A 26,009-nucleotide genomic window follows, 5' to 3' on the forward strand; every position below is an offset into this window, starting at 1 on the left:
AAGATTAACTTAGGACAAAGCTTCCCTATGTCGGAGCTGGAGTTTGGTTGGTCTTTTCTAAAAGTTTGGGGGCCGACGCCATGACATTCACTGTACAGCCTGTACACCAGCTTGCGTTCTGCAACAGCCAGGGCATTTTTGACAGGCCAAGCCATCTGTTTCTGTTCGTCGGCTCATGCCGCACGTTCGTGCACCGAATCATCATCAAGCGCGAGTCCTGCAGCCATGCCAACCACAATAAATGCTTGAACTACAATCAGCTGGAGCAGGCAACGTCCCCGACTCAATCGGACCTTGTCCGACAGCACCGTGGAGCGCAGTGTCCAGATCTGTAGAGTGTTGCGAAGCGTTGCTGGTGTCCTACATCTATGAGAAACCACGTAATTCACATCATAGCACGAGGGTCGTCTGCAGGATTGGCCGCTCGCAATTTAATCTCTTTTTGTACTGTAAGACACAGCTTGAGACGCGGCTCGCTAGAACGTGGCCACAACTTGCGCCAAGGGTCCTGCAGGCTGCGTCACCTGGCAGGTGATCGTCAAGTCGCTTCGTCCGTCTCTATTCAAGCTAGACTCAACACCGAGGAGCTGTGCAATTCGGTGGTCGTGCGACGTCTACCACGGATTCAATCGGTCTGCCGCAGACTCTGCGGTCTCAATCGATCGAAACGCCTCGCTCGCTGTACCGACGACATCCGTCGTATTCGACCTGCATTCTCTCGGGCATTGACTCAACGGAGCAGCGCGAACCACTTGCAACTCCTTGGTAACGAAACGAGAAGCGCAATTAGTCCGGGTATGTCCCTAGGGCCTAGGGCCTACGCAGGTTGTCACCGGGAGTGGACAAGTGATCTGACAGCCGGTTCCCAGACAGCACCAGACACGATCCTCGAAACAAAAGCAGCGCCACCATGGCACCGTATAATAGCTCGATCCTGTGGCGGTTGCAGCAGCAATCGCACGTTTTGCATCGCAGCGCGTCTCGATTCCAAAGACAACGCGCGTGATGGCCACGCTGTCCGCAAGCACGCACCATCACACTCCGAGCAAAAGGTCTCAAAGCTTTCCGCCGGTCCCGAGCAGACCGAGACGCTCGGATACGCGGTGTCATGGGCGCGACGAACTCTTCGAAGACGACCACTTCCCAATTTGCCTCCCAAGCAGCAACACTCCATCCTCCTAGCAAACCATTTCCTCGACAATGTTGGCCGCTGCTACGTTCGCGTCCGCTGCCGCCGTGCTCATGGCCGCGTCGATCCCTGGTGTCGACGCCCACGGGTACATCTACGTCCCCCAGTCGCAGTTCAAGGGCGGAGAGAACTCGCAATGGCTCGTGCAGATCGACCCCGTGTGGAAGAGCGACGACTGGTACGGTAACACCGCCAAGAGCGTCGAGGTGTTCAAGAGCCTCAAGGTAGCCAACAACTTCAAGGACCTCAAGACGATGCTGGACGACACATCGCTATACGGGCCCGACTGCGGCTTCACCGACCCGAACGGTACGCCGCAGCCCATCCCGACCGACGGCAAGGCCGTCTTCTCTCGCGGCCTCATCCACACGGGCCCGTGCGAGTTCTGGCTCGACGACAAAAAGGTGCTGTACGCGGACGACTGCTACAGCGAGTACGGCCACTCGAATGTCAACGTCAAGACCGAGTTCCCCATCGACTACTCGTCGTGCGAGAACGGCGGCTGCAAGATGATGCGCTTCTACTGGCTGGGCTTCCAGGCGCTCGACGACAAGAAGACCGTGTGGCAGACCTACAGTACGTTGCTTGGTACCTTTTGTAGTTGGTGGATGTTGTGTGAGCATCTGAACTAACAGGCTTTTGTGTTGTTATTGTGCAGAGGACTGCATCCCCCTCCAGTCGTCGGGCTCGTCGAACTCGACGTCGTCCCAGAAGGCGTAGATCTATGATCGGCTTTTCACCGTGCTTACTCTAATTAGATCCGGGTCTTCACCTTGAAAAGCTTCTGGCACATGGCAACTTCAACGCTGCGTACGCGGACGTACTAGTCTCGTACGAATACCTTAGATGTCAATGTGATACAATTGAAAAACCCGAATGTTCCTGTACAATCTGCCAAACCTCACGCTAGTGAACATTTTCAAGTTGCGATGTAAGAATAAACGGAAACAAAAGCCGGGATGTCGAAGCATGAAGAATCAGACACTCGAGCGACTTTGGATATAACAAAAGGAATCCGTAGCTATCGCTCTGAGGCGGATATCACATCTGGGATAATGCTGGTCTCGATAGCCGATCTCAGGCTGAGTGATCTTCTCCTCGTATCCACTTCGCTTAGATTGCCAGCGAAGTGGACACGAGCAGAAGATTACCCAGGTCGCAGCCACCGGATTGGGACTAGTGAACAACAAATTCAAGACTCAAGATAATCGAGGCCGCGGCGGAATGAATTACCATGGCGAGGAGAGAATAGGGCGACAAATGCACTGGGTATGAGTAGGCCCATTAAGCCCTACGGCGTCTCCTGCATGTAATTAATCGAGCCCTGCAATCGATGAATGAGAGTTTATTTGTGCCAGACAGACACCGGCGTGTCCAACAGGATCACTGAGCCGCTGACTGCATCGTCACGCCTAGTGAAGCCCGTCCTATCCTATCCCTGCAACGTTAGCGTTAGTTTCCTGTCGCGCGGGGGGGGGGGGGGGTTACATCAAACCCAGAGTCCTGCGTCTGGCATTCTCCAACTCACCAGCTGCGACTCACTTCACCTCGTTGTCTCGAGACTTCACGATGTTCAAGTCATTCATCTTGTTCTGCGTCGCACTCGTTGCTCTCGTCGGTCGTGACGCAACAGCGGTGCACCCAACAGCCCAACTAACTCCTCGAACGGAGGCTGAGGTCGCCGACCGCCAGCGATTCTTGAGCCACAGCCACCGCCTTCTGGCTGCCTGCTCCAACTCGGAAGCTGGCAGAAAGCTGCGGGAGCAGAGCAATCTACGCATCGCAGCAAAGCTGCAGGAGCTCCGTGCCAGCCGACGCCGGCTCGACGCTGCGACTGTATCGGCGGCGACCCACAAGACCAACCTCGCCAACGTCTCTGTGAGCACGTACCCGGAGAATCTCTTCGGAGATGACGACCACCCCAAGTGCGTGTTGGCTCCTGAGACCTCCAAGCCCAGCTACTACGTGAAGGGGGAGCTCTTCCGGAAGAACACGGCGGAAGATCAAGCTGGTGTCAGCCTCACGACGGAGCTGCAGTTCATCGACGTCAACACGTGCAAACCTGCGTCCATGGTGTGGATCGACTTTTGGCACAGCAACGCGACGGGGGTGTACTCCGGGGTCGTTGGCTCGGCAGCAGGAGAGAGCTCGAGCGCGTCCAACGTTAGCACTACCTTCTTGCGGGGGCTCGCTCGGACGGACGGGCATGGGCTCGTAGCCTTCACGAGCATCTTCCCGGGTCACTACGAAGGCCGAGCGCCCCACATCGACATTGTCGCCACCTACGGCGGCACTTACCAGGGGGACAACAGAACCCACACGGGAGGCTCCACTATTCATGCAGGGGAGCTCTTCTTCGACCAGGATCTGATCACGGAGGTGGAAAGCACGTCGGCCTATGCGAGCAACACTCAAAACCTCACGCTGAACGAAGTGGATGAGGGTCTCATTGAGGCGGCAGCTTCAGGCTACGACCCAGTCGTGGAGTACGCTTTACTCGGTGATACAGTGGAGGCCGGAATCTTCGCGTGGATCTCGATCGGTATCGACTTAACGATAAGCAGCAACGTGACGGTCGCGGGTGCACTCACTGCTAATGGCGGCGTTCAGTACCGTTAATACCATCTTCGACGTTGATCGAGTACGGTAGTTGAAGTTCTTATGTTGCGCATATATTCCCAATGTTGCGCCAACTGTGAACCCATGCCGCATTTTAACCAATCACAATTTGATTTTGGATTCCTCTGAATCAGCTCCGATGCCATTTACCTTATGCTGCGTGGCGGCGGTGCTGCGTCACGAGCCCTCTGCTGACGCTCTACAGAACCTGTGGTCGCTAATCTCGGAGTGTCTCGGTCCGTCTGCTCACTTGTCTCTGAGTGAGGCCTGTACCTTCGACAATCTCCAACTGCTAGTCTGGATTTGGGATATCTCCTCCACCACCGAGGAGACAACCGGTAGTGGATGGACGCTCACCAACTACCGCCGCTCCAACCCCCACTACTACGCCTACCAGTTCGGCCAAAGCCTGAAGGCTGCAATCAATTCGAACGGTTGTAGAATGGATTTTCGACCATTTTTCGGGCTCGTCGAATTGGTTGCTGCGAAGGGAATTTTGAGTGTTTTGCAGTTCTTTCACGACCACGATGCTGGACGTTCGGACCTGCTGGAAGAACCTCACGGGGGGAATATTATCCGCTGGAGTGAAGGTCGCGTGGTGGCTATACGAACACGCACGTCATCATGTCGGTGAGGATGCCGTGACGCGTTTTGTCCAAGCTGCGTTGGAGATTGGGGATATCGAGCTTGCAGAGAGACTGGTACCTGAAGGGAGGGGTGTACTGGAGTACAGTCGATACTGTTTTCACCCCCGAGTTGTCGAACGGATGCTGGAGCGCGGCGCAACGGGGACAACACGTTGGGGCACTATGGAAATTCGTTGCGCAACCTGGTGCGCCACGGGCGACTGGATCTGATTCAGCGGGTTGCAGAGCTCAGAGCTGCCGCCAGATCGAGTGGGGAGAATTTCTTGTACTATTGGTACGAGGTCATGATGTCGGCGTCAAAATACGATCTCAGCATTTTTCAGAGGCTTGTGGATCACCCAATCGGGCGTGAACTCAAGACCAGCGCGTACAGAAACTTCTGCCACATAGGGCTGGATTGGGTGCACTTTGATCCAGACAAGAGCAACGAAGCCACCAGCAGCACAGTCACACCGCCACTGCCAGCCGGTTGTTTGATCAGCGCTGCTGTCAGGTCTGGGAAGCTAAACGTGGTTGAGTGGCTGCATGCGAAGCATCCCGAGGCGTGCTCGTCGATCGCCATGGACTACGCGGCAGCTGAAGGGTACCTGGATATAGTGGAGTGGATGTACACAAACACAGCAGCCAGATGCAGTACGGACGCTATGAACTTGGCTGCTTCCAGAGGATTCCTGACAATGGTGCAGTGGCTACATGAAAACTACGAGGCTGGATGGACATCCGCCGCAGTTGACGCAGCGGCGGAATCTGGATACTTGAGTATAGTCAAGTGGCTGCATTCCCAGCGATCCGAGGCCTACACGAGCAACACCTTAGTGGCTGCTGCGAAGAATTGGCACTTTCGCGCCGTGTGTTGGCTCCATGCCCATTATCCGGAGCTAGCTCCCGAGCAGTTGGAGATGTCTGGTTTGACCCCTCCCGGGGACTTCAGTTTCGAGCTGCTGCTGTTTCTTCACGCGCACTGCCCAGAGATGTTCACCTCCGAGTTCGTTGGGAACACCTGCTTGAGCATGTCAAGCATTCTGCTCCGCGGGGGGGGGGGTAGTCGAAGGAAACATTACACAATGGCTCAAGGAGTTAGTCTAACTAAGCGAATACGCGTTCAACAATGCCAATGCATGGAAACATGTGAGACAGAAGGATGGTAAGGTATGTTGTTGAACAGCTGCTAAGGTGAATAAACTAAATAAAAAAGTTGGAAGTCAATAACTTCTCATATCACTCCACTCACTCACGCTGCCTTGGAATAGCGACAGCGGACGTTCATCAATGGGGGAGGCCAAGTCCAAAAGAGAACCCAGCACTGCAGCCACCGACATCCCGAGTCAATGAATGAAGTCGTATACGATCATCAAAGTTATTGAGGTTGAAGTGTCTTCGTGTTACCAATTAGTAAATCTCTCTTGTCAAATGAGCTAACTACGGAGTGAAATGGTTCTGCTCGTCGCTTGTAGAGGATATTCCTGGACTAATCGGATTTTGAGGGCAGTTCCCTTGGAGGGTGGGGCCCTTGTTGGCCATTCTGGCCTGAGTACGTCTAGTTGCGGCCACTTGACGGAGACCCCCCGATCTCCGTCGCTCGACCACCCCGTTTCCTTGTGTGCTGTCGCTGCCTGTGCTGCCTGCAGAAGTCCGCCCAAATTCGTCGGCTGCTCTGGATACACGCTGCTGAAACTTGCCGATCGAGGCGTTTAGCGTCTCTTTTAAGAAGCCCGAGCTCCGTAGTCAGTACCTTGTGATTGCCCTGCGCCACCTCCATATACGAGTGCAGATAGTTGAACTGACCAACCTTGCCGCTCGAGATGCCTCTTCACACTGGAATATTTCTTGCGTTTCTGGTCTGCAATGCGAGCGAGCGACGAGCTGCCAGGAGAGTCGGTACGATGGTCTTCGTAGGTGATGGCGAGATCCACGATGGCTACAGTGCGCTTGGCACGATTGTAGAGCTCCAAATCTGGGCGAAGGGCTGGTCCTGGGAGCGTTGGCACTGTCTGGTCGACTAGCAACTCGACTTGTCCGTGGCTGCCGCGCGGAGATGCCTCGATAGCGTGGGAAATCAGCTTGAGGACGTCATCATGACGGCCACGGACAGCACCTTCGGTACCAGGACAGTGTCCAAGTACATGATCGAGCGTTTCGTTCCATGAGCAACCAGGGTGTCTGCATGTTGCGTGCGCGCGAACCTTTTTGCGTTTAAGCACGCTGTTGGTATCGACTTGGTTCAGTCGGCCAGCAATTGCAAAGCGGTAGTCCGCTTCCCAGAGACCGCGTGGGCAAGTCAAAAATGCACTTCCAGCGCCGCCAATCGATCGGGCGACCCGGCCTTGCTCCTTCATCTGCGTCCAGCGGTGGTAGTGTCGGTATTTCATGTGCATCTTGAGCTGTCGAAGAACAGTCTTGTAGTCGAGCCAGCCTTTGTGGTGGGGAACTTGAAGCTGGAGAGCAGTAGCTGGGATCCCCGTGGCGGCGTCCGCTGGTGCTGTTTCAAATTGCAAATCGAACGACGTCAAATGGCGTTGAATATCATCCAAAGAGAACCGATATCACTTGAGTTCCTCTTCTTCGGTGCATGTACAGACTCGCCCAGCTTAGAGTTCAGCAGCATCTCGGCGAGTTCGTCCGTGCGGGTCTTCCAATAGTCATGGTCGAGGTGGTAACGCGCAGCAGCAATATCACGGAGCTGAGTACGACCAATACGCTGAATCGAAGGGTCTGGTGAGTGCAATACCTGCCACCCATAGGCTAGTTGTAGAGCTGCATGGAGTTCGGTCAGCGGGAGAAGTCCGAGTCCGCCACGGGTGACTGGTGCATACAAAAATGCCCTTGTAGAATTCGACGGTAGGCGAAAGAGATTGAGCAGTCCGCGCGCTAGATGTTTGTCGAAGCCGGTCAGCTGCTGGTTGAACGGACGAAGGTGCCGCAGTGCATACTCAACGCGAGGATACAGGTATGTTTTCACAGCCTTAACGACTTGCCATGGCGCGAGACCAGACTGGAGAAGAGCTGTGGCGTCGCGCTTGAGCTCTGCAATTGCCGGACTCATCTCGGTTCGGCTCATGGCATGGTCAACCCCGTCTCCGATGCCGAGGTAGGTGTACGCCTCGTGCAAAGTCAAGCTCGGAATCGCTTCGCCATCGAGTTTAGCTGCTAGATCACCTGAAACCAGATTGCATCGCGTGTTTCGCGTGACGGAGAGCGAGCGGTACTTCAAGGGATTAGCCTGGAGGCCAGTCCACTGCAAAAAGTTCGTTACCACCCTGTGCTGCTGGTCGATGCCTGCTTTGCTCGTGCTGAAGACCTTCAAGTCGTCTGCAAACGCGCACACGCCCGGTCGATCCTCGCCCGATAGCTTCACACCGGCATCATTTAACTTATCCAGCGCGAGCAAGAGCGGAGTGACCACTGCCGTAAAAAGGTGGGGACTAAGTGGACAACCTTGGAACACGTCAACACGCAGCGACACCGGGGCCGATGGTCCATCTTTCGCGTTGGCGACAACAAAAGCGGCATTATCATTGATGCCCTGGCAGCGTCCAACAAATTCCGGTGGAACACCTAGCAACCGGAGGATGTACCACAACAGATCGTGTAGTACGCTGACAAATGCGTTCTTGAGGTCGTACCAAATGATCCGGAGCTCGCGGTGCTTTCGCCGCGCTTGGTCAATCAGAGTCGACGCCACAAAATTATGTTCTCCACAGCCATTGACAGACCGAAAACCTTTTTGGGCAGGGGCGTGACGCTCATTAGCGTCCAGCCAGCGTGTAAAGCGTCCTGCCAGCACTCCTGCGTACAGCTTGTAAATCGACCGCTGCGCCTCCAGTTACTAGGTCATCACGAGATCCTTTCTTAACCCCTCCAAACCGCATAATGCAGCTTAGATTTGAAGGCTTAAACTGCATATATGCAGTTTAAGCCAATTTTGACTTGAAATTTGTATGACTGTCCTTTCTCCCAACACACCAATATACAAACGTCAAGATAAAATTACGTTTAGTTTCTGTTCGCGCCTTTTTATTTTTCCAGATGTCAAAGACCAGCGTTTGTCAAAATTAGGAATATAATGTTTGGGACGGGCGCGGGACCCACTGTATGATTTGAACAAAATCTGCAAGGTGTCGGAATGGGTGGCTCACAGCGACTTCCTTTTGCCGCTTTTGCAAAATCCGCCTCATTCGAGAATTTGCGCGGCCAGGGCTCAAGTCGGCAGAAGAATAAACAGAAATCACGGATGATCGTGCGATACATCGGCGCTCAAATACGGCGCTAACGGTATGCTCGTAGCGAACGAATGCTATACCTTATTGCTAACCTGTTTTATTTGGTACGTGTTGTTCTTCATGATAGCACTCCCCTGTGTGTGGTGCTTCTCTAGCGCTTGGTAAGTGTGGTCATTGGTCAGAGATGTCTGCGAGATTCATGCTTGGTGACAAGACTTTGGATTACTCTTGGTCCAGTTGTTTTTGCTGCTTACAGGCAAGCGTCTGCTGCTGCAGCTGTACAAGCTGTCGTACTCAGTCAAGCTGTTGGGCTCGGTCGCACTGCTCAACCCGCTGCATTCGTACCTGGCGTTCGAAGGCCTGGGGGAGAGGCCCACTCAAGATTCCGGCGCTCAAGGATTCCGACATCTTTCCGCGTTGATGTAAGCGGCGAAGACGACGGCAGGAGTTGATGCGGTATGGCGTGCTCCGAACAATGGTATGTTGTATATCATGTTGTCCTGTATACTGCATTGCATGCAGTTTATTATACTGATGTTGTATCGTAGCCTACATGAGCTAACCTGATTAATATTGATGCTGTTGAAGGAGACTACGGCGACCAAGCAGTCATGATCAGCCCGAAAACGAGCCGGCCTGAGTGAAGGCGACGACTCGAATGAGGTAGTAGCGAAAAGAACCAGCCGAGACGAATTCCGGCCAAGCCGGAGATGCCGCTTTGGTGTTAATTGTATGACCGATGGGCAAACGAGCCGAAACCTGGGATGGCTGGCGCTGCTAATGATATGGTCGAGAGGTAGTAACGTGAACGTTTGCAAACTAATATAAGCGATTTGGATAAATGCAATTGCAGTCGATGCGGTTCCCAGTATAGCGAGGCTTTGGATACCCACACACATAGTTGTAGATGCAACTTTGCCTTTGTATGCTCCAATTAGCGAAACGGCTTGTAATCGCTGCTTTCCTGTTGACTGGATTGGCAAAGGCATGGATTTGGCATCGATCAATCTAAGCAGCAGCTAATTGAAGTATTCAACTGTAGAACTTCTTGCACCCATGGAGAAACCATGTGGTAAACTACATCCACCTCATGCATGAATGCAGGTGTAGCGCTTGAGTGTGTGTTGTTAGTTGGGAAGGGTCCAGGCAACGAACTACTTCGGTGTTGAAGTCAGTGAAATTTGACTTAGTGATCAAACGTGGTAATCCTCGTTGCTTTGTTGCTTCAACTACAGAATGCCATGCTTCTTTCTGCAACGACACATCCTAACTTGCATCTTAGGTATTGTCTTATGTACACAACGGTTACGTTTCACCTGATTACCCCCTGGATATTTTTCTGGATGTCTATTTCATTTGACGTTTGTATAGTGGATAGAATGCCTCCGGACGTGCCACAAGCTTACAGAACACCTAGAGGTGACACACCTTCTTTGTATATAAGTTTTTGTATGGGAAGTTTCAAATTCCGATTTTTTGAAAATCGGGACTCGCTATGCCCTAGTTTCTGTTCGGCGGACACCCTGTCACTATCCGTGGTAAGTAGCATTATTCAGCATGGGTATGCCACACTGGAGCCAATATGCAGGTTATATTCACTATTAGCACGGCCTTGTTGGCCCCCATCGTGAATCCTATCTTCCCTAACCATTTTTGTACACAAACATCAAGTCTAATTACGCTGCATATGCAGTTTACATGTTCTTTTCGGCTCCCGGTCTGGAGGGGTTAAAGATCAGCCGAACCGTGCCCAGCTTTTGACTCGCTTGTGCTCCCAACAGCATGCAAACGCTGTAGCGAGTGCAGGGAGCAGCTGGGCAGCAAACCGTCGGTAGATATCGTAGCCAACTCCGTCCAAGCCTGGACTGGAGCGCAAATTGACCCGGTTAAGCTGTGTTTCGATATCCTCTTCCGAGGGGCCTCAGTTAGAAGCTCGGGCAGCGCAGTCGCGGCCGGTAAGCTACGCACAGCGTCGCGAAAGGCCGTTCCGACGCGCGCTTGCGGGTCGAACTCGGACCGCGGCGTGCTGATACCGTCAAAGTACTGCCAGAGCTGCTCGCCGGAGAGGGGGCAGCCGGGATCCTCGCCTTCTTCGCTGCCGTGGACCAGATTCGGGTTCGGCTGGGCTGCTGCTGATTGTTCTCGCGTCCTGGCTGCTGCTGCACGTTGTAGGATCTCCGCCACACAGTCTTTTTCGGCAGTATTAAAACGATGGCGCAGACGTTGCTGTTCTTGAGATCGGCGAATACGACCAACCCGGCGCCGCGCCTTGCGTATATCTTGGCGAGTACTCGTATTATAGCGTTCCACTGCATATAGGTTGTCTAATGCCTCATCCATTCGCTTCTCCCTGTTGAAGTTCAAGTTGCGCGGGGGTCGTTGCTTCTTGTGCCGTCGTCGCCTGCGGCCGGCACGAAGCCGCGACGATGCACCAATTGGAGCGCATTGCTCGGCCGGGCGCGGCCGGTCGTGTGGCGTCGCTGTCGCCGCTAACGATGCAGCGGCCGTGTACGGCTGCAATTTCTCGTAGATTAGATATGGAAGCGCGGAAATGTAGCCTTCAGCGGTACTCCAGTCTGCTGCATCTGTGATCTTCGCTGCTAACGCCACACCCAGCCGCTCCATGTCTGCACACGCAGCTTCTTCTTCATCGTCCTTGAGCTCCCGAAGTCGTAGACGCGAGCGGCGATTAGGGACCGCCTCTGCGCCGACCGGCATCGGCGCGTAGACCTCACCATCGTCTGCATCAGCAGGGGGTTCAGCCGCCACTGTTTCTTCGCACATGGGTACATCTTGGGATCCAGGATTTTCGGGTGGCTGCGAGGCGATCGCGTTCAGAGGTCGCGCCGGGTCGATATCCATAGATGTGCAGCCAATACCCGTTAGGTGAACAGCGCGTGTTGCGCCGATCAAGAGCGCGATTGGCAAGACGATCGGCCTGTCCATTTCGCTGGCGGTCTATCTGATGTAGCGAATAGTGCTCGAGCCGCCGGAGCTCGGCCATAACCCGCTTACGCAGCCCACTCAGCCGCGCATTATTTGTTCGGTAGGGTAGCGACCGCGCACCTGCTGAACGACAAGATTGCTGTCGCCCTCTATTCGGGGGCGCCGGACCCCATGATCGGCAGCTGCGCGGACCCCAAGCAGAAGTGCGGTATATTCCGCCGTATTGTAGGTCTCTCCGGTGTTAGGCATTAGAGCGAACCTGTCCATACTACCACCTCTGCAGGATTGAAGAGCACCGCGCCAGCTCCCCCAGGGTGGGGATTCTTACGACATGCACCATCAAACTGCAGTAACCACTCGCCGGTTGTAGCCGCCTCGATCGTTGGGGGCTCGCCGCCACCAGCGACGTCCATATCGACGTCAGTATTGCTGGCGGAATCCCTGTCAGCCATGTCGATGGTGCCGCTGTTGGTAGCACTAGTACTTGGCCTTACGGTGCTTTGCGTCAACGGGACACCGAGTGGGGTAGTGGCATCGTGTAGGCTGGCCAGGGTCGGCTCAGCAGCGGTGTTTTGCGTCGAAATCGGATTGGCGACGGGGTCGAAAGCTGCTAACGGCGCGTTGGGTGGCATCGATGCCGAGGGAGGGGGGCTTGATCCAAGGCGTGTAGCAATTTGTTGAGCAATTATTTCACGGGGTAATCCCACCTTGGTTGGGTTGCCTCGAGGCGGTCGGCAATCTGGGTCGCCACTCGGGTGGCGACCAAATTTCGCTGGAGCGATCTTCCCCAGCGCGAAGAGGGTCGCTCCACTGACGGCTCCGACTGCACTGCTGTAGACTTCGCGGACGGCTGGGATGGATCCTTCCAGTTCTTCGTGGGGGGGGGGGGTCGGAACGGGTGCGGTGGGGGCTGCAACGTCGACGGTTGCATCGTCAGCACCGACGGCGAAGCTTGATACCGCCGGCGCTGCCGGCATCGGTAGGGTTACCATAGTGGTTGGGCACGCAAGAGAGTGGCGGGCGGCCGCCAGTCTTGTAGCGAACGGCCTGCCGCATGCGCATCCGGCCGAGAATCGGTCCAAGAAGGCCATACGGCGGTGACGTGAGTCACGGTGTCGCGACAGCGAGGCGAAGCTTGGAGCGGTGTACGTGCACAGCGTACACTCAAAGTGCTGCGCGTTGTGGTCAGAATTGAGGCTGGGGAGGCGCTAGCCGCGGATGGCTTGGGCGCTGGGGCACGGGGGCAATCCTCGTTCGTGTCGACAAGCTCGCTCACGTCGCAGTCGTCTCCAGCGTCGTTGAGGCGGCGGCGTTTTCCGCCAACCTGTTGCGCGCGGGACTGAGGGCACTCGATCGCGTCGTAGAACTCGTCTCCATCTTCCGCGCTCGCGCAACGCGAACGGGTGGACGGAGACGCGCTCAACGGCGACAGCATCGGCGTCTCGGGGTAGGTTTAGGAAAGTCAAGTAGAAAAGAAGGTACTATGGAAATGATCCTGTGTAAGTACGGTCTTAGTTTATTACAGTCCAATTCCGTCGTCCCTACCTCTACCCACAAACCATACGTCCAACTTTAGTCTAATTCCCCCTGTTTCATTGGTCAATACACTTCAACATCCTTCACTCTACATTTTGCTGAAAGATCGCCATGGGTCCCGTGGAGCTACGCGTCGTGGCGTTCGTGCTCCAGCACCAGCCGTACATCGCCGCCCCTGAAGAACTAGGGAGTGATATCTCTCGGCTCCTCGGACCGTCATCCAACCTCTCGCTCAGTGACGCGTGCCACTTTGGCTCGATCCTGTTGCTGGACTGGATCTGGGAGTCGAGCTGCTCTTCAGCTGCTGTTAGGGCCAACGCGTGGTCTCTCTCCAATTTTCTACGGTCGGATACGCACTACTATCGCTGGCAGTTCGCCAGGGCGGTCACTGTCGCTGCAGGTCGCGGGGATTTGAGTGTACTGACGTGGATCTTTGAGCATTTCTCGGGCTGTGTGGGGCCCGTGGAGACTGTCGAGGCAGCCGCTGCCAATGGCCACTTAGCAGTGCTTAAGTACCTTGATGCAGTTGGAGGTGGACGCGCGTACAGCAACGACCGTGCCCCAGACGTGCCGTTGGAGTGGAATGGACCGGGGAACTACGTATGCTGGGGTGGGAAGAGTATGCAGAAGGCAGTTGAGAACGGTCACGCGGATGTTGCGCGATGGTTGTACAGCAACACTCCCTACGAACCCGTGTATGGAGAGATAGATCTGGTCATCTGCGGTGCGCTCAAGCTTGGAGACGTCGAGCTGGCTCAGTTGTTTATGCCTCCAGGTAGAAACCTCTTCGACTACGCGTTCGACTGTCCGCACCCCGACGTGATTGAGCTGATGCTGGAGGGTGGGCACTTAGAGCGGAACCAAAATGCCTCTGCTATTGCTATAGTGAGCCTAGCTGCACATGGACGGCTGGATCTTCTGGAGCGTGTTGCTAAAATCTACACTCCACCACCAACTGATGATATAATTTGGTTGGACCATTGGCGCCAAGCTATGGTTGAAGCGATCAAGCGAGACGACCTGCCCCTGCTTCAATGGCTGGTACAGCTTCCAAGTGGACGCATGCTACTGGAGAACAAGACGCTAGGCGATCAAGCTTCGCGTATGCTCGGTCTTGCCGCCTCAAACGGCTGCGTCGAGATCATGCAATTTCTTCATGAAGAAGGCATTGCTGATGGATACGAAGACGCTTTGGTTAAAGGTGTTCGTAGCGGTCACTTGCATGCCGTAAAGTGGCTGCTTCCGCGCGTCAAAAGACCGACAAATGAGAATTTGATGGACGAAGCTGCCAAGTGTGGTCAATTGACCATTCTCCAGTACTTCCACAGCTCCGACTCTTCATCTAGAGCCGCGGCCACGCTGGAACTGATTCGATCTAAGGGCTGCACGACGTTCGCAATGGACCATGCTGCTGCGAATGAATACCTCGATGTGGTACAGTGGCTGCACTTTAATCGCTTGGAGGGTTGCACGACTGAGGCAATGGACTTGGCTGCCAAAGGTGGACACTTGCACGTACTCCAGTGGCTGCACGCCAACAGATCCGAAGGCTGCTCGTTCAAGGCGATCGAGGCAGCAATCAGCAACGGCCACCTCCAAGTTGCTTTCTGGTTAAGAGGCCACTACCCGCATCATTTTCCTGCTATGGTGGGCAAGTCCATCTCCTCGGATAAAACCTTGGAGGTTCTGCTGTTTCTTCACGTACACTATCCCCACGTCTTCACTATTTGGTTCCGTGCCAGGATTCAACGGCCTCTTGTAAGCACCAGCAGGACTGAAAGCGGTGGTCTCGTTGTCCAATGGCTGGAAACACACCACCCAGACTACGATATCTCCGATCTTTAGCTGCACGCAGCCAAGCCAAGTCTCTTCGACCGGGTCACACGGAACCCCAAAGCCATGGATGATTTCCTGCTGTCTCCCATTGATGGCGTATGTGTCGAACGAACTGCACGAGATTACTTGAAAGAAATTGTTGATGCATATCCCCACGACTTCGACGTCTGCACTCTGGAAGATCGGATCGTAGCATCGACGATACATGACGCCCCCGCAGATATCCACTTGATGCTGTGCTATTGGTGGTGGAGCGGGAAAATAAAATGCGTTCTTGTCACAGGCTGCTGGTTGTGCGGCGAAAATATCCAGATTCGCTTCACTGATGCGATCGCTTGACGGTAGGCATGTTATCCCAGTGCAGGCAACAGTCACCGAGAAACCCATTGCAACACAACGGCGCGTTGACGAGAATGAGATTCTTCAGGTGCTGGTTAGACGTAATGTCGGGAAGTCGTTGGAGCTCGTACATCATCACTAGCTCCAGTCGCTGGAGCTTCACAAGAGGTTTAATCTCAGGGAGCGAAGTGATCGAGAACAGGAGCGCCAACGAAATGCTCTTCAGATTGTTCAGGCCTTTGAAGCTGGGTAGCTCGGGTAGGTTTTGGAGATATCCCAAATGGATGAACGTCAGTGAGCTCATCCGTGAGAAGGAGTCTAACGGCATCTTCACGACATTGTTTTCCCCAAACTTGCCTTCCATATCACTACATGGAGATAGCTAAGCAATCATCTGATACAATGGAGATCCCAACATGACATATTTTCGCTACGTACAAGAATTCGAGTTTGTGGAACACCTTGAACCAGTCCGGAATCACTTCAACGCCCGTATAATACAAGGACCTATGGGGCACAAAATGCGTGGTTAGAATCTCATTTCCCCATTATCCCTCACGCAACTCACACTACGTACAGATACACGAGGTTTGTACACCACTGCAGCTCCTCGGGCCACGGCTTCATCTCTCGATTCGTGAGCTGCAACACTTGTAAATCTCCCGATAGCGCCAAGGCCCTTACATCCTCCGTCACATCGACTGGGTGTATCCACGCTTCATACGTTTTAGCAGCTCGATCTATATCAACAAGTGTGAGGCAAGGGCACGCGTATTGGCGGTCCCACCGGTAGGCAAACGCCACACACTGAGGATAAGCGCTGCATGCTTTCTGCAACTCTGCAACGCTCTTCGCTGTATATACCAGCGCGAAAGTGCTTGCAGCAATGAAAGTCGCCCCTATCCAGCGTGGCACAGCTCTTTGAGCCTTTAGCTTGATTAACTTGCTGCTAGTAGTTCGCACGGTGTTCTTTCGGCGTTGGTAGATTACTTCCACCAGGCGAGTCAGCCGGTAGCTGAACGAAATATTCATCACGAGTCGTACCAGTAAATTCGACCATGGGTTCGCAGAGAATCGAAGCAAAACCGAAAGAGAGTGGTGACAATTGGGTCAGCTTGCATCCTGGCTTGCCTCTGGAAGCTACCTGGAGGGTATACCGTGAGGTTGAGTCGTGCGATGCCCCGATCCAAGTCGAACATGGTGTACGAGTATCCCAGAAGGAAAATTGGACACCCGACGGCGAAAATCATATCAAAACTGAAGTAGAGAAAAAAAGTGTTAGGTAAATAATATTTATCCATGCAATGGTAGATATAGCAACTTACACGGTGTCGACCAGAACTTCAGTGAATGCCGAGTGCGATACGGGCTGGAAGATGAAGAACGCCTGGGAGAGGCAGCTCAGCGCAATTAATTAACGCGGCGTAGCCGTAGCACAAGCTGACCGAGAACCCCGCCTCCAGTAAATGGTTTAGCTGAATAGATTCTACGACGAGATCTCCGACTTTAAAGAGCACATTCTACAGACAAGACCTCGTTAACAATACACCCCCATGAACTCAAATCAAGTGCACCAATACGTACGTACCCAGAACTTTCGATTCTGGCCATAGTGCCCCGTCAACTCGAGCCAAAACGACGCAGCTTGTTGCAAATATTTCCCAATATACGGCACTCTCGCAGCCCAATTGGGTGTGGCAACTTCATCTCGCCTCGGACCGACCGGCATAATGCGGAAGCTTGAGTTCCTCAGCACCGTCATCTTCAGCATCACGTGGATGTAGCTCACTGCCAGTCCAACGAGCACAATGCTGTTGACGCTCATGATCTCGGGTTCAGGGTCCACAATGAGCCAGAAGTGTCCGTCGTCAAACTCGGCCGTGTCCATCAAGTAGTTCGCAGTGTCGATCGGAGCGATGGTCAAGACGATGAGCCACGCAGTCCACCAAACAGAGACGCCCGCACTCAGCAGCAGTAGGATCCCAATAGGACCAAAAGCTTCAAAGAAGCTGTCAGGCTTTGCAGCAGAGACGTTTGCTGTTGGACCTTTGCTGGCGTGCGGTTTACTCGGTTGTTGCGGTAGAATTTGGATCGATCTGAGAGCGGGCGCCTTCTTCGAGGTCATCGTCCGAGCGAATGCGTCTGGGAGGTGCAACCTTGCCATTGCAGCTTTACCAGGATGCGTCGGAGCTGTGCCAATGGCAAAATGCCGTGACGATCAGAACAACGCCTGCAACCAGGACATAAAGTTGTATTTTCAGCCCCTCGATGAACTATTCTAAGGCGCTATTGCTCCACTTTATATGTCACGCGGACGGTAGGATCAAAATGCCAGTTTTCGCGTCTGTCGTAGCCAAAATACACCACAGCTAGATGGAGTCTTACACGAAAACTGCTGAGTTATTGCCTTTTGTTGCAGCCCAGCCAGGCTTCTTCCTTGGGGTCGCACGGGGTCCCGATCCCGTAAAGAATCTCTTGCTGCCGTACATAGATCGAAAACTTGTCGATCGAGGAGCACGCGATCACTTGGAAGAAGTTGTTGATGCACATGCCCACGGGCTCCGAAGCGAACAATGTATCGCGGCACTGACGGTACAAGACACCTCCACACGCGTCCACCTGAGACTTTAGCGGAGGTTCGGCTGGAGGGATGAACGGGGCGTTCTTGGCACACACCTCCGGCTGAGTCGCGATAATTCCCAGACTCTCGGCACTTGGGCGGTCGGAAGGCGTGAGGCAGTCACTCGCTGGCATTCCGCTGCAAACAGGAGCCGACGTATTGCAGGCTCCAAGAAACCCATTGCAACACAGTTGTGCTTGCCAGACCACAACGTGCGAGAGATGGTGGTTTGACGTGACTTCTGGCAATGTTTGAAGAGAGTTTAGTGACACGAGCTCGAGTTGTTGGAGTTTGGCCAGAGGCATAAGAGCGGGGAGAGCAGTCAAGGAGTACAGCAGCGCCAGGGACATGCTCTTGAGGTTGCAGAGGCCTTCAAAGCTGGGCAATTCTGGTAGCAGCTGGAGGTAGCCGAGGTGCATGAAGGTCAAGGAGCCCATGTTGAGGAACGCATCTGGAGGCATACTGACGATGTTCGTGTCGCCAAATTTGCCTTGCAGATCGCTGGACACAGGCACCAAAAGCGAGTTAGAGCAGCAACAAGAAACCACCAATGGCCTCACAATACGTACAGGAACTGGAGATTGTGAAACACCTTAAACCAATCTGGCACGACTTCGACGCCGGTGTAGTACAATGAACTACCCCCATGTGCAGTAAGTTAGTGGCACGAAGGTACAAAGTTTTCAATCTGTCCTATCGTGTACGTACAGGTATTCGAGGTTGACACAGCGCTGGAGTTCTTCGGGCCAAGTGACCATCTGTCTATTCGTCAGTTGCAGTACTTCCAGATCTCCCGACGTAGCGAGTGATCTCACCGTAGCCGTGACATCCAAGGGGTGGATCCATTCTTCATACGTCTTGGGAGCTCGATCCACGTCAACGATCGCTAGACACGGGCAAACGTCTCGATTATCCCAGCGATATGCGAACGCCACACACTCGGGGTAAGCTTTACAGTCTCCCTGAGAGTCGGAAATGCACCGTGATGTGTACACCAGCGCAAAAATGCTTGCCCCCACGAATAAAACGCCAACCCCTCGTGGCACTGACCGCTGGGCGTTTAGTTTCGCCAATTTGCTGCTCGTAGTCCTCGAGTTCCTGCGTTGTTGGTGGATCACCTCGACCAGTCGTGACAGTCGATAGCTAAACGCAATATTCATTGCCAGTCGAATGACCAGATCTGACCACGTCAGCGTGCGCAATGAGTCGAAGGAGAAGCGGAAAAGCGTGGTCCCTATCGGGTCTGCCTGCATCCTGGCTTGCCGCTGGAAGCTGCCAGGGAAGAACACCTTCAGGTAGAGTCTTGCTACGGCCCGGTCAAGATCGAACGTAGTATACGAGTACCCTAACAGGAAAATCGGACAACCGATAGCGAACAGCATATCAAAGCTAGAATGACAGAATAATACGTTAGATTTGGGGGGACTCAACTCAAGTATGAGCCTTAGTTGGACGTACACAGTGTCGACCAGGACCTCGGTGAATGCAGTGTGATGTCTGACGGGGTTTAGGATGAAAAACGCTTGCATTAAGCAGTTCGCCGCGATCAGAGCTGAATAACCGTAGGACAAACTAGCGGAGAAGCCGGCCTCCAACAGGTGATGTAGCTGTATAGTTTCAACAACTAGGTCGCCGACCTTGAAAAGGACGTTCTAAATGAAAAAAAAACAAAGGTGAGAACTCCCGATGTAAGTGAAAATTTAAATATTCAATGCAAAACCTCACCCAGAACTTCCGATATCGTCCGTAGTAGCCTGTAAGCTCAACCCCAAAGACTGCGGCTTGATGTAGATATATGCCAACGTAAGGCACATTGGACACCCACTGTCGGTGAACTTCTTCCTCCGTCGGCCCAACGGGAGTGATCCTAAGTCGGGAATTCCTCCGTATTGTCATTTTCACTAGAACTTGAACGTAACTAAGAGCCAATATCGCCAGGACCATCGCGTTAATAGCCGTCAGAGTTGGATCAGGATCAATGATCAGCCAGAAGTTGCCGTCGTCGAAGTCTCCCGTCCCCATAAGATGATTCGCCGTATCGTTCGGCGCCACATTCAGCACAATAAGCCACAGCGTCCAGACCACAGACACACTTGCCGCCAGAAACAGAAGAACTCCGATGGCTCCGAAAGCCTCCAAGAAACTATCGGCTTTAGCACCAGCCACAAAGGTTTCTATAGCTGTTGGCTTGCTGGGCTGTTGCGGCAAAATGCGGATCGTTGAGCCGACTGGCTGGTCCTTTGCTTTCCACGCCTTGGGGGGCGACACCATCGCTCACTGCAAGCGTCTCGAGGGGTACTGTGCGGTGCTTAGCTTTTTGGAGTAATGCTTCCCCCAAGAACTTCATAAGAATACCCTCATTGGTATTTTAGGCGACGCCAAGCTCAGTTGGACACAATATTTCGGGGGCTATTCACCAGGCACGTTCTAAGCCCTCATGCGTTATTAGCAGCCTTCGCTCGACCGCTTATCCTTACTTACCATCGAGTATGTCGTGGCTTGGGCGCTTCCGTGGAGCGCGGAAGATCTCGCCGCTCGAAGCTCGCATTGGTCCAGTAGGCAGCAGACAGTTCGCGTCTGCTGTTATTCGGTCCACCTCTCATCGCCAAGCCAAACCTCCGAGTGCCCCGACGGTAAAAGACATTCAACGAGCCAACAACTCGTCGCTTACATTTGCTGAAGCCTTTGGCAAACGAGGACTGGTTATAGTGGTTGTGGTGTTGGTTTCTATCACGTGGACTGTGTGGTTAATTATTCTGACTGTCGCGCCGAACGAAGCCGCGAACTTCCTCACGAAGACGACGGAGTTTGACAACGGCCGCTTCTGGCTGATTATTGACCCTGACCCGGTCTTCTTGATCGTTAGCGCTCTGAGTCTTGGGATGCTCGTTCTTGTGTATATCGACGTGTTGCTGAAGATGTCTGTGCAGCGGAATATGATCCATCCCGTGCGTCCGTTCAACTTGTTGATCAACGTCATGTGCCCTGGGAGGAGAGCACGGTCACAATTCGAACGAAATGTGCTCTCGTTCTGGTACTAAGTACGAACTCACGGCGTTCAATGGCAAAAAGCGAAAATATTGGGTAAGATAAGCAAAAAAGAATAGTTTGTTTCATAAACTAACTTTTCTTTCATTTTAACTTGCCAGAACGCCGTGTTAAAGGTGCCCGACCTAGTCATCGAGACGATTGCACTGTATCAGCTACTGGAGGACGGCATACCGGCGCCATTGTGCTATGCCTACGCGTGCTTGATTTCTGCCAATTCACTCTCCTGTGCAGTATTAATTTTACGAACTGGACAGCACACGGCACTTTCGGAAGTCTTCGTAGACTCCTTGTACGTAAAATATGCACGCACGTGTTGATTTAGATTGCGTATTTGTTCTCATGTGCCTTGTATTGCAGCTTTGACATGGTTTTCGCTGTAGGGTGGCCCATTCTTTGGCTAGGGTACTCTGTGGAGCACTTCGACTTCGATCGAGCTAAGCCGCTTTTGTATCTGAAAGTTTACCCAGCTAGATGGTTTGAGCGGAAGGTGAGACTTATGGCGGACGCAGCCACTGTGACATTGTTCCAGATCAGCTTCGACGCTCTGCGGATGAAGTCAGCGTCCGATTTGTGTCTGCGGATGGCGATGAACCTCTCGTTCTGCTACCGCCTGAAGCGAGCGGTGGAGTTTATGATTCGAAGACAACGCCAAGCTCTCGGGCGCACCAAGTCCTTTAACCTCGTGAAAACCAGTCACCAATTCAATCTACCGCGGCCAGTGGCGTTAGTTTTCCTTGCTGTGAGCGTTGGCGTCCTGGTCGTCACATCGTGGCCTCTGGAAAAGCATGCTCGGCTTACCCACAGTGCGTAGTGTATGCTTATCGATGGGAAACGCACGACTCCTGCCCTTGTCGCGCACTCATCGATGTAGAGCAAGCCCCTCGAACGTACAGTGAGTGGATCCACCCCCCCAGACGTGACAAACCTCGTCGAAAAGCTGGCCAAATCTGGAGATTTACGCATCATCCAGATCATTAATCGACAGCTCCCCGTATGGCCAGCGGAGCTGCAACGGTGCACCGATCTTCGCAGCATGTACGCTTCATTTTCTCCCGACTTAAGTCATGGCATCTCTACTGACAAATTTTGTTTTGTGTTGCTTAGAGTGCTGATGTACACGAACATCAATGTCATCCCAGAATGGGCAGCAGCATTCCACCACCTTGAAATGCTGTACGTCATGCATCATTCTCTACATGAACGCGACCAAACTTTAACACTATATTTCGTGAACGAACAGGAGCATTGAAGGGCGTCCAATTGATAAAAACTTGGTCTCTTTACCAGAAAATCTCTTCGACGACATGTACAGGCTAGCGTACTTGCATTTGGCAGTGCACCAAAACTTGCGCCATCTCCCTCGCATGGACGGGCTAACCAACCTTAAATCCTTCACTCTCGCCGTCATGATGTCGCTCCAATATGTGCCGCGCCTGGATAAGCTGACCAAACTGCAACTGGTTCAAGTGGTTGGAGCGACCAGCACGCAGCGGATCCCTGACCTGTCACCAAATATCGGCTCTGTCAACTTCATCGTCGTCGAGAGCCAAGCGTGCTGCAATGGATACATCGTCTGCAATCCTTGCTACCACCTCTGCTCGGCGCATCCTTCGTGTCTGGATAAAACTCTCCCCGAGAATCGACCGAACGAAGTCACGCAGCGGATTTTCGACCTGATGACGTTCAAAACTTGCACCAAATCCGGCTTTAAAGTCTCAGATTTTTTCACTATTCCATCGAAAGAGAACGTCGACAACTGCGGCGGAGTTTTGTACGCGCAGTGCCGAAAATTTAACGGTAACGCTTGCATCCCTACAACGAGACGATGCAGGTTGTTTCCTGCCAGACCATGCCGCTCTATATGGCAGCTCGGAGACAGGAAATCCAACACGGAGTAGGAACCCCCTGTGATCCGATCCACGAGTAGTGGCTAGGCTGTGCAGCATTATCGAAATGAAGAATTTCTATCGAGATTTGGCGCTTTAGAGTGCTGTTTCGAACTGGTATCACCTGTTCGGGCATTATTCTTATGCCGAGTATGAGCTAAGTACAGATCACCCAACTCTTGAAGTTATCATCGATCAATCTATTTCTATTTGTGCGTGGCGATATTGTATCTGCCTGGACATCAGCACAATACATCAACTCAGCACTGAGGAGCACCGGCATGAAGTTGCCAAGTCCAAGAGCCGCATCAATTGCGCCAGAAGGGAACGCACCCAAGCGCTCGAAGGTGCATTCCAGGCAAGGTCCGCGTGTCCACGACCTCCGAAAACTATCGTGTGTTGGGGGAAAAGTCTCCTTATCTTTCACCCAAACGTTCGGCTTGCTCGGACTTCCACTAGTCAGGATGATCTCTGTATCCGTCGCCTGGACTGCGTGGCTGGTCATACTGACCGTCGCGCCCAACCAAACTGCGAACTTCTTGATGGGGACCACGGAGCTGGACGACGGTAACTTCTGGCTGATCATTGACCCGGAGCCCATCTTCATGGTCGTCAGCACTCTGTGTCTGGGGGTTCTGTTGGTAAGCTACGCCAATGTTTTGCTCAAGATGACGGTGCAGAGGAACGCCAAGTGTTCGCCCAGCGTCATCTATCGACTGGTTACAGCACGGCTCTATCGAATGAGCAGCAAGATCAGCCCGCGACTTCGAATAGCTCGAAAATCGTTCGAGTTCTGGAACGAGCTCAACAATTTCGAGGGCAAAAAGCGCAAACTCTTCGTACGAACGCCAAATTATATGTTACTTCGCACGCGCATGCCCAAAGGTTGAGTGTTAACCAAAACGTATACTGTTTTTTTACCGCAGAACGTTTTTCACAAGTCTCTCGACTTGGCCATCCAAATGACAGCTCTTCATCGCCTGCTTGAAGATGGGATCCCCACGACGCTGTGCTACACATACGCAGGCTTGATCGCAGCCAACTCGTTATCCTGTGCCAGCCTTATCCTGGCTCCTGGCATCCATTCGGCATTCTCTGAAGTTTTCGTCGATACAGTGTAAGTCCTCAGTTATCCAGTATGTTGTCGACATGGGCTATCATCACTGAGTTTTGGGAATGTTATTTGTCAGTTTTGATATGCTGTTCGCTGTGCTGTGGCCCATTTGGTGGCTCTGCTACTCGTACATGGACTTCGACTTCGACCGCGCCACAGCGCTCTTATACGTGGCAATGTACCCCAGATCTTGGTTCGAGCGCCAGGCTCGGCGGATGGCCAACTCGTCCGAGGTGACGCTGTTCCTCATCAGCTTCGACGCTCTGCGCCTGAAGTCGGGGTTGGACATGTGCATTCGTATGGCCATGAACCTGTCGTTCAGTCACCGCCTCGGTCGCGTGGTGGAGTTTCTGATCCTCCATCGGCGGCACGAAGTTGCGTCTAAGCAGTCGTCGAGTAAGAAAGACAACCAAATGCACATCCGCCGACCCACTGCGCTCATCTTCGTCTTCGTGAGCATCGGAGTGCTGATGCACACCAACCAAAGCATTGTTACCTCAGACAAAAGGTGTTTGGCTTATCCCGAGTGTGTTGCATACGCGTACCGCTGGTCCGAGACGGAGTTTTGCCCGTGTCGAGCGCTGATAGACGTGGATAAAGCGCCTCGAAGCTACGCCGAGTGGACAAACCCTCCAAACGTGACAGAATTACTGCGTAAGTTGTCACTGACAGGCGATTTACGCGTCATCGAGGTCGTCAACAGGCACCTCCCAGCACTGCCTGATGAGCTCCAGCGCTGCACACAACTCCAAAGCATGTGCGTGTTACATATATGTTGTATCTAGAATTGCCAAACACTCGCGTACACTGGCATTGAAATTATCCCGGACTGGTCTGCAGCCTTCACCAAGCTCGAATACTTGTAAGTTGCCGTTTTCACCCTCAAAACCTCCCCTCTATCTAACCGCTTGTTGCCTCCAATACAGAAGCATCGAAGGCCGATCCATGGACAGCAAACTGATCGCAATACCTAAAAATCTCTTCGACGACATGAAGTCGCTCACTTATCTGCACCTCGGAGTCCACCAACACCTGGCGGCATTCCCCGGCATGAATGGTCCACCAACCTCAAGATGCTGTCTATCGCTCTGATGCTGTCCCTGGAGGACATTCCGTCCCTCGAGACCCTCCGCAAGCTCAAACGAGTCTTCCTCACCGGCGACACAGCACTTCTCCGCGTCCCCACTCTGTCCTCAAGCGTCCACCTCGGCACGTTTGTCATTGTGGACGCAACTGCCTGTTGCAATGGCTACATCGGCCCCTGCAACACCTCGCACTACCTCTGCCCGTCCCCCTCCTCATGTCTTGACACAAGCGACCCCCATAACCAGCCAGGCAATTCCGTTACGCAGCAACTGCTGGACACTGTGGGAGTTGCAACGTGTCGACTGCCAGGAGCCCCCAGCGACTTCCTGGTGACCCCCACTCGGCAACAGGTTGAAGAGTGCGACGGGGTCATGTACAAACAATGCAAAGCTGGCATGTGCTACAGCTCGAGGATGCAAGTGGTCGCGTGTCAGAGTGTAAAGTTGCACGAAGCTGTGAGGAGGAGGGAGATTCGGTTGGGCATTGGGCAGCCGTGTGATGCTGAAGTGGAAAAGTGGCTTGGGTGTTGGCAGACGGAGGCAACAAGTGACTGAGATGATTGACGCTTGTCAATCAATCAAAAGGACGCTCGGTTTTTAACGCCTTGAAGCTGACGTCAGCGTTCTCGAATGATCGAAGCCTTGATAGGTGCGACCGCCATGTCGCGCGAAGGTGGGCTAATTATCCCAAAATTACCAAATAGCTACCCAAAATTACCCAATTATATCCAAAAATCTGCTTTAATTACATCCCCGTAATCTAGCCCCATATTTTAATCAAGTGACAACTTTATGTTGCCGGAAGGTCGCGTCAACGGCCGCCGCACAAATCCGCTTCCGGCGCCTTCGGTGGCCGCCCGTCAATTCGCAACTCACCCGCAATTCCCCAAGTCAAAATGGTACCTTACCCTCCTCCTCGGC

At 53.3% G+C, this 26,009-nt stretch overlaps 13 protein-coding genes across 13 annotated transcripts; 11 read left to right on the plus strand and 2 right to left on the minus strand.

Moving 5' to 3' along the window:
* Positions 1–1,200: 1,200 nt before the first annotated feature.
* On the plus strand, positions 1,201–1,909 carry PHYSODRAFT_533903 (hypothetical protein; the record flags this gene model as incomplete). The annotated part of the gene is made up of 2 exons (XM_009540798.1): positions 1,201–1,765; positions 1,848–1,909. The coding sequence occupies 2 exons, from the start codon at positions 1,201–1,203 to the stop codon at positions 1,907–1,909; spliced, it is 627 nt and encodes a 208-aa protein (XP_009539093.1).
* An 849-nt stretch (positions 1,910–2,758) lies between these two features.
* On the plus strand, positions 2,759–3,808 carry PHYSODRAFT_307809 (hypothetical protein; the record flags this gene model as incomplete). Its single annotated transcript, XM_009540799.1, has 1 exon — positions 2,759–3,808. The coding sequence occupies one exon, from the start codon at positions 2,759–2,761 to the stop codon at positions 3,806–3,808; it is 1,050 nt and encodes a 349-aa protein (XP_009539094.1).
* A 151-nt stretch (positions 3,809–3,959) lies between these two features.
* Positions 3,960–4,361, plus strand: PHYSODRAFT_429631 (hypothetical protein; the record flags this gene model as incomplete). Its single annotated transcript, XM_009540800.1, has 1 exon — positions 3,960–4,361. A coding segment is annotated over one exon (402 nt), but the record flags the coding sequence as incomplete, so codon positions are not given.
* A 3,366-nt stretch (positions 4,362–7,727) lies between these two features.
* Positions 7,728–8,195, plus strand: PHYSODRAFT_533798 (hypothetical protein; the record flags this gene model as incomplete). Its single annotated transcript, XM_009540801.1, has 2 exons — positions 7,728–7,942; positions 8,024–8,195. 2 exons carry the CDS (start codon positions 7,728–7,730, stop codon positions 8,193–8,195), a joined length of 387 nt encoding a protein of 128 aa, XP_009539096.1.
* A 5,073-nt stretch (positions 8,196–13,268) lies between these two features.
* Positions 13,269–15,002, plus strand: PHYSODRAFT_534123 (hypothetical protein; the record flags this gene model as incomplete). Its single annotated transcript, XM_009540802.1, has 2 exons — positions 13,269–14,449; positions 14,699–15,002. The coding sequence occupies 2 exons, from the start codon at positions 13,269–13,271 to the stop codon at positions 15,000–15,002; spliced, it is 1,485 nt and encodes a 494-aa protein (XP_009539097.1).
* Positions 15,003–16,896: 1,894 nt separating this feature from the next.
* PHYSODRAFT_534212 (hypothetical protein) lies at positions 16,897–17,457 on the minus strand (the record flags this gene model as incomplete). The annotated part of the gene is made up of 2 exons (XM_009540803.1): positions 16,897–16,976; positions 17,052–17,457. The coding sequence occupies 2 exons, from the start codon at positions 17,455–17,457 to the stop codon at positions 16,897–16,899; spliced, it is 486 nt and encodes a 161-aa protein (XP_009539098.1).
* A 275-nt stretch (positions 17,458–17,732) lies between these two features.
* On the minus strand, positions 17,733–19,974 carry PHYSODRAFT_534175 (hypothetical protein; the record flags this gene model as incomplete). The annotated part of the gene is made up of 6 exons (XM_009540804.1): positions 17,733–18,453; positions 18,522–18,590; positions 18,661–19,004; positions 19,077–19,341; positions 19,411–19,604; positions 19,678–19,974. The coding sequence occupies 6 exons, from the start codon at positions 19,972–19,974 to the stop codon at positions 17,733–17,735; spliced, it is 1,890 nt and encodes a 629-aa protein (XP_009539099.1).
* Positions 19,975–20,441: 467 nt separating this feature from the next.
* On the plus strand, positions 20,442–20,993 carry PHYSODRAFT_342371 (hypothetical protein; the record flags this gene model as incomplete). The annotated part of the gene is made up of 1 exon (XM_009540805.1): positions 20,442–20,993. One exon carries the CDS (start codon positions 20,442–20,444, stop codon positions 20,991–20,993), a length of 552 nt encoding a protein of 183 aa, XP_009539100.1.
* Positions 20,994–22,247: 1,254 nt separating this feature from the next.
* PHYSODRAFT_405998 (hypothetical protein) lies at positions 22,248–22,454 on the plus strand (the record flags this gene model as incomplete). The annotated part of the gene is made up of 1 exon (XM_009540806.1): positions 22,248–22,454. A coding segment is annotated over one exon (207 nt), but the record flags the coding sequence as incomplete, so codon positions are not given.
* Positions 22,455–22,490: 36 nt separating this feature from the next.
* Positions 22,491–22,787, plus strand: PHYSODRAFT_465727 (hypothetical protein; the record flags this gene model as incomplete). Its single annotated transcript, XM_009540807.1, has 1 exon — positions 22,491–22,787. A coding segment is annotated over one exon (297 nt), but the record flags the coding sequence as incomplete, so codon positions are not given.
* A 518-nt stretch (positions 22,788–23,305) lies between these two features.
* PHYSODRAFT_435072 (hypothetical protein) lies at positions 23,306–23,578 on the plus strand (the record flags this gene model as incomplete). Its single annotated transcript, XM_009540808.1, has 1 exon — positions 23,306–23,578. A coding segment is annotated over one exon (273 nt), but the record flags the coding sequence as incomplete, so codon positions are not given.
* A 508-nt stretch (positions 23,579–24,086) lies between these two features.
* PHYSODRAFT_533606 (hypothetical protein) lies at positions 24,087–24,788 on the plus strand (the record flags this gene model as incomplete). The annotated part of the gene is made up of 1 exon (XM_009540809.1): positions 24,087–24,788. The coding sequence occupies one exon, from the start codon at positions 24,087–24,089 to the stop codon at positions 24,786–24,788; it is 702 nt and encodes a 233-aa protein (XP_009539104.1).
* Positions 24,789–25,043: 255 nt separating this feature from the next.
* PHYSODRAFT_533878 (hypothetical protein) lies at positions 25,044–25,643 on the plus strand (the record flags this gene model as incomplete). The annotated part of the gene is made up of 1 exon (XM_009540810.1): positions 25,044–25,643. A coding segment is annotated over one exon (600 nt), but the record flags the coding sequence as incomplete, so codon positions are not given.
* Between the last annotated feature and the right edge of the window lie 366 nt (positions 25,644–26,009).

This window comes from Phytophthora sojae (assembly GCF_000149755.1).
Source record: "Phytophthora sojae unplaced genomic scaffold PHYSOscaffold_16, whole genome shotgun sequence".
Taxonomy (NCBI): Eukaryota; Oomycota; class Peronosporomycetes; order Peronosporales; family Peronosporaceae; genus Phytophthora; species Phytophthora sojae.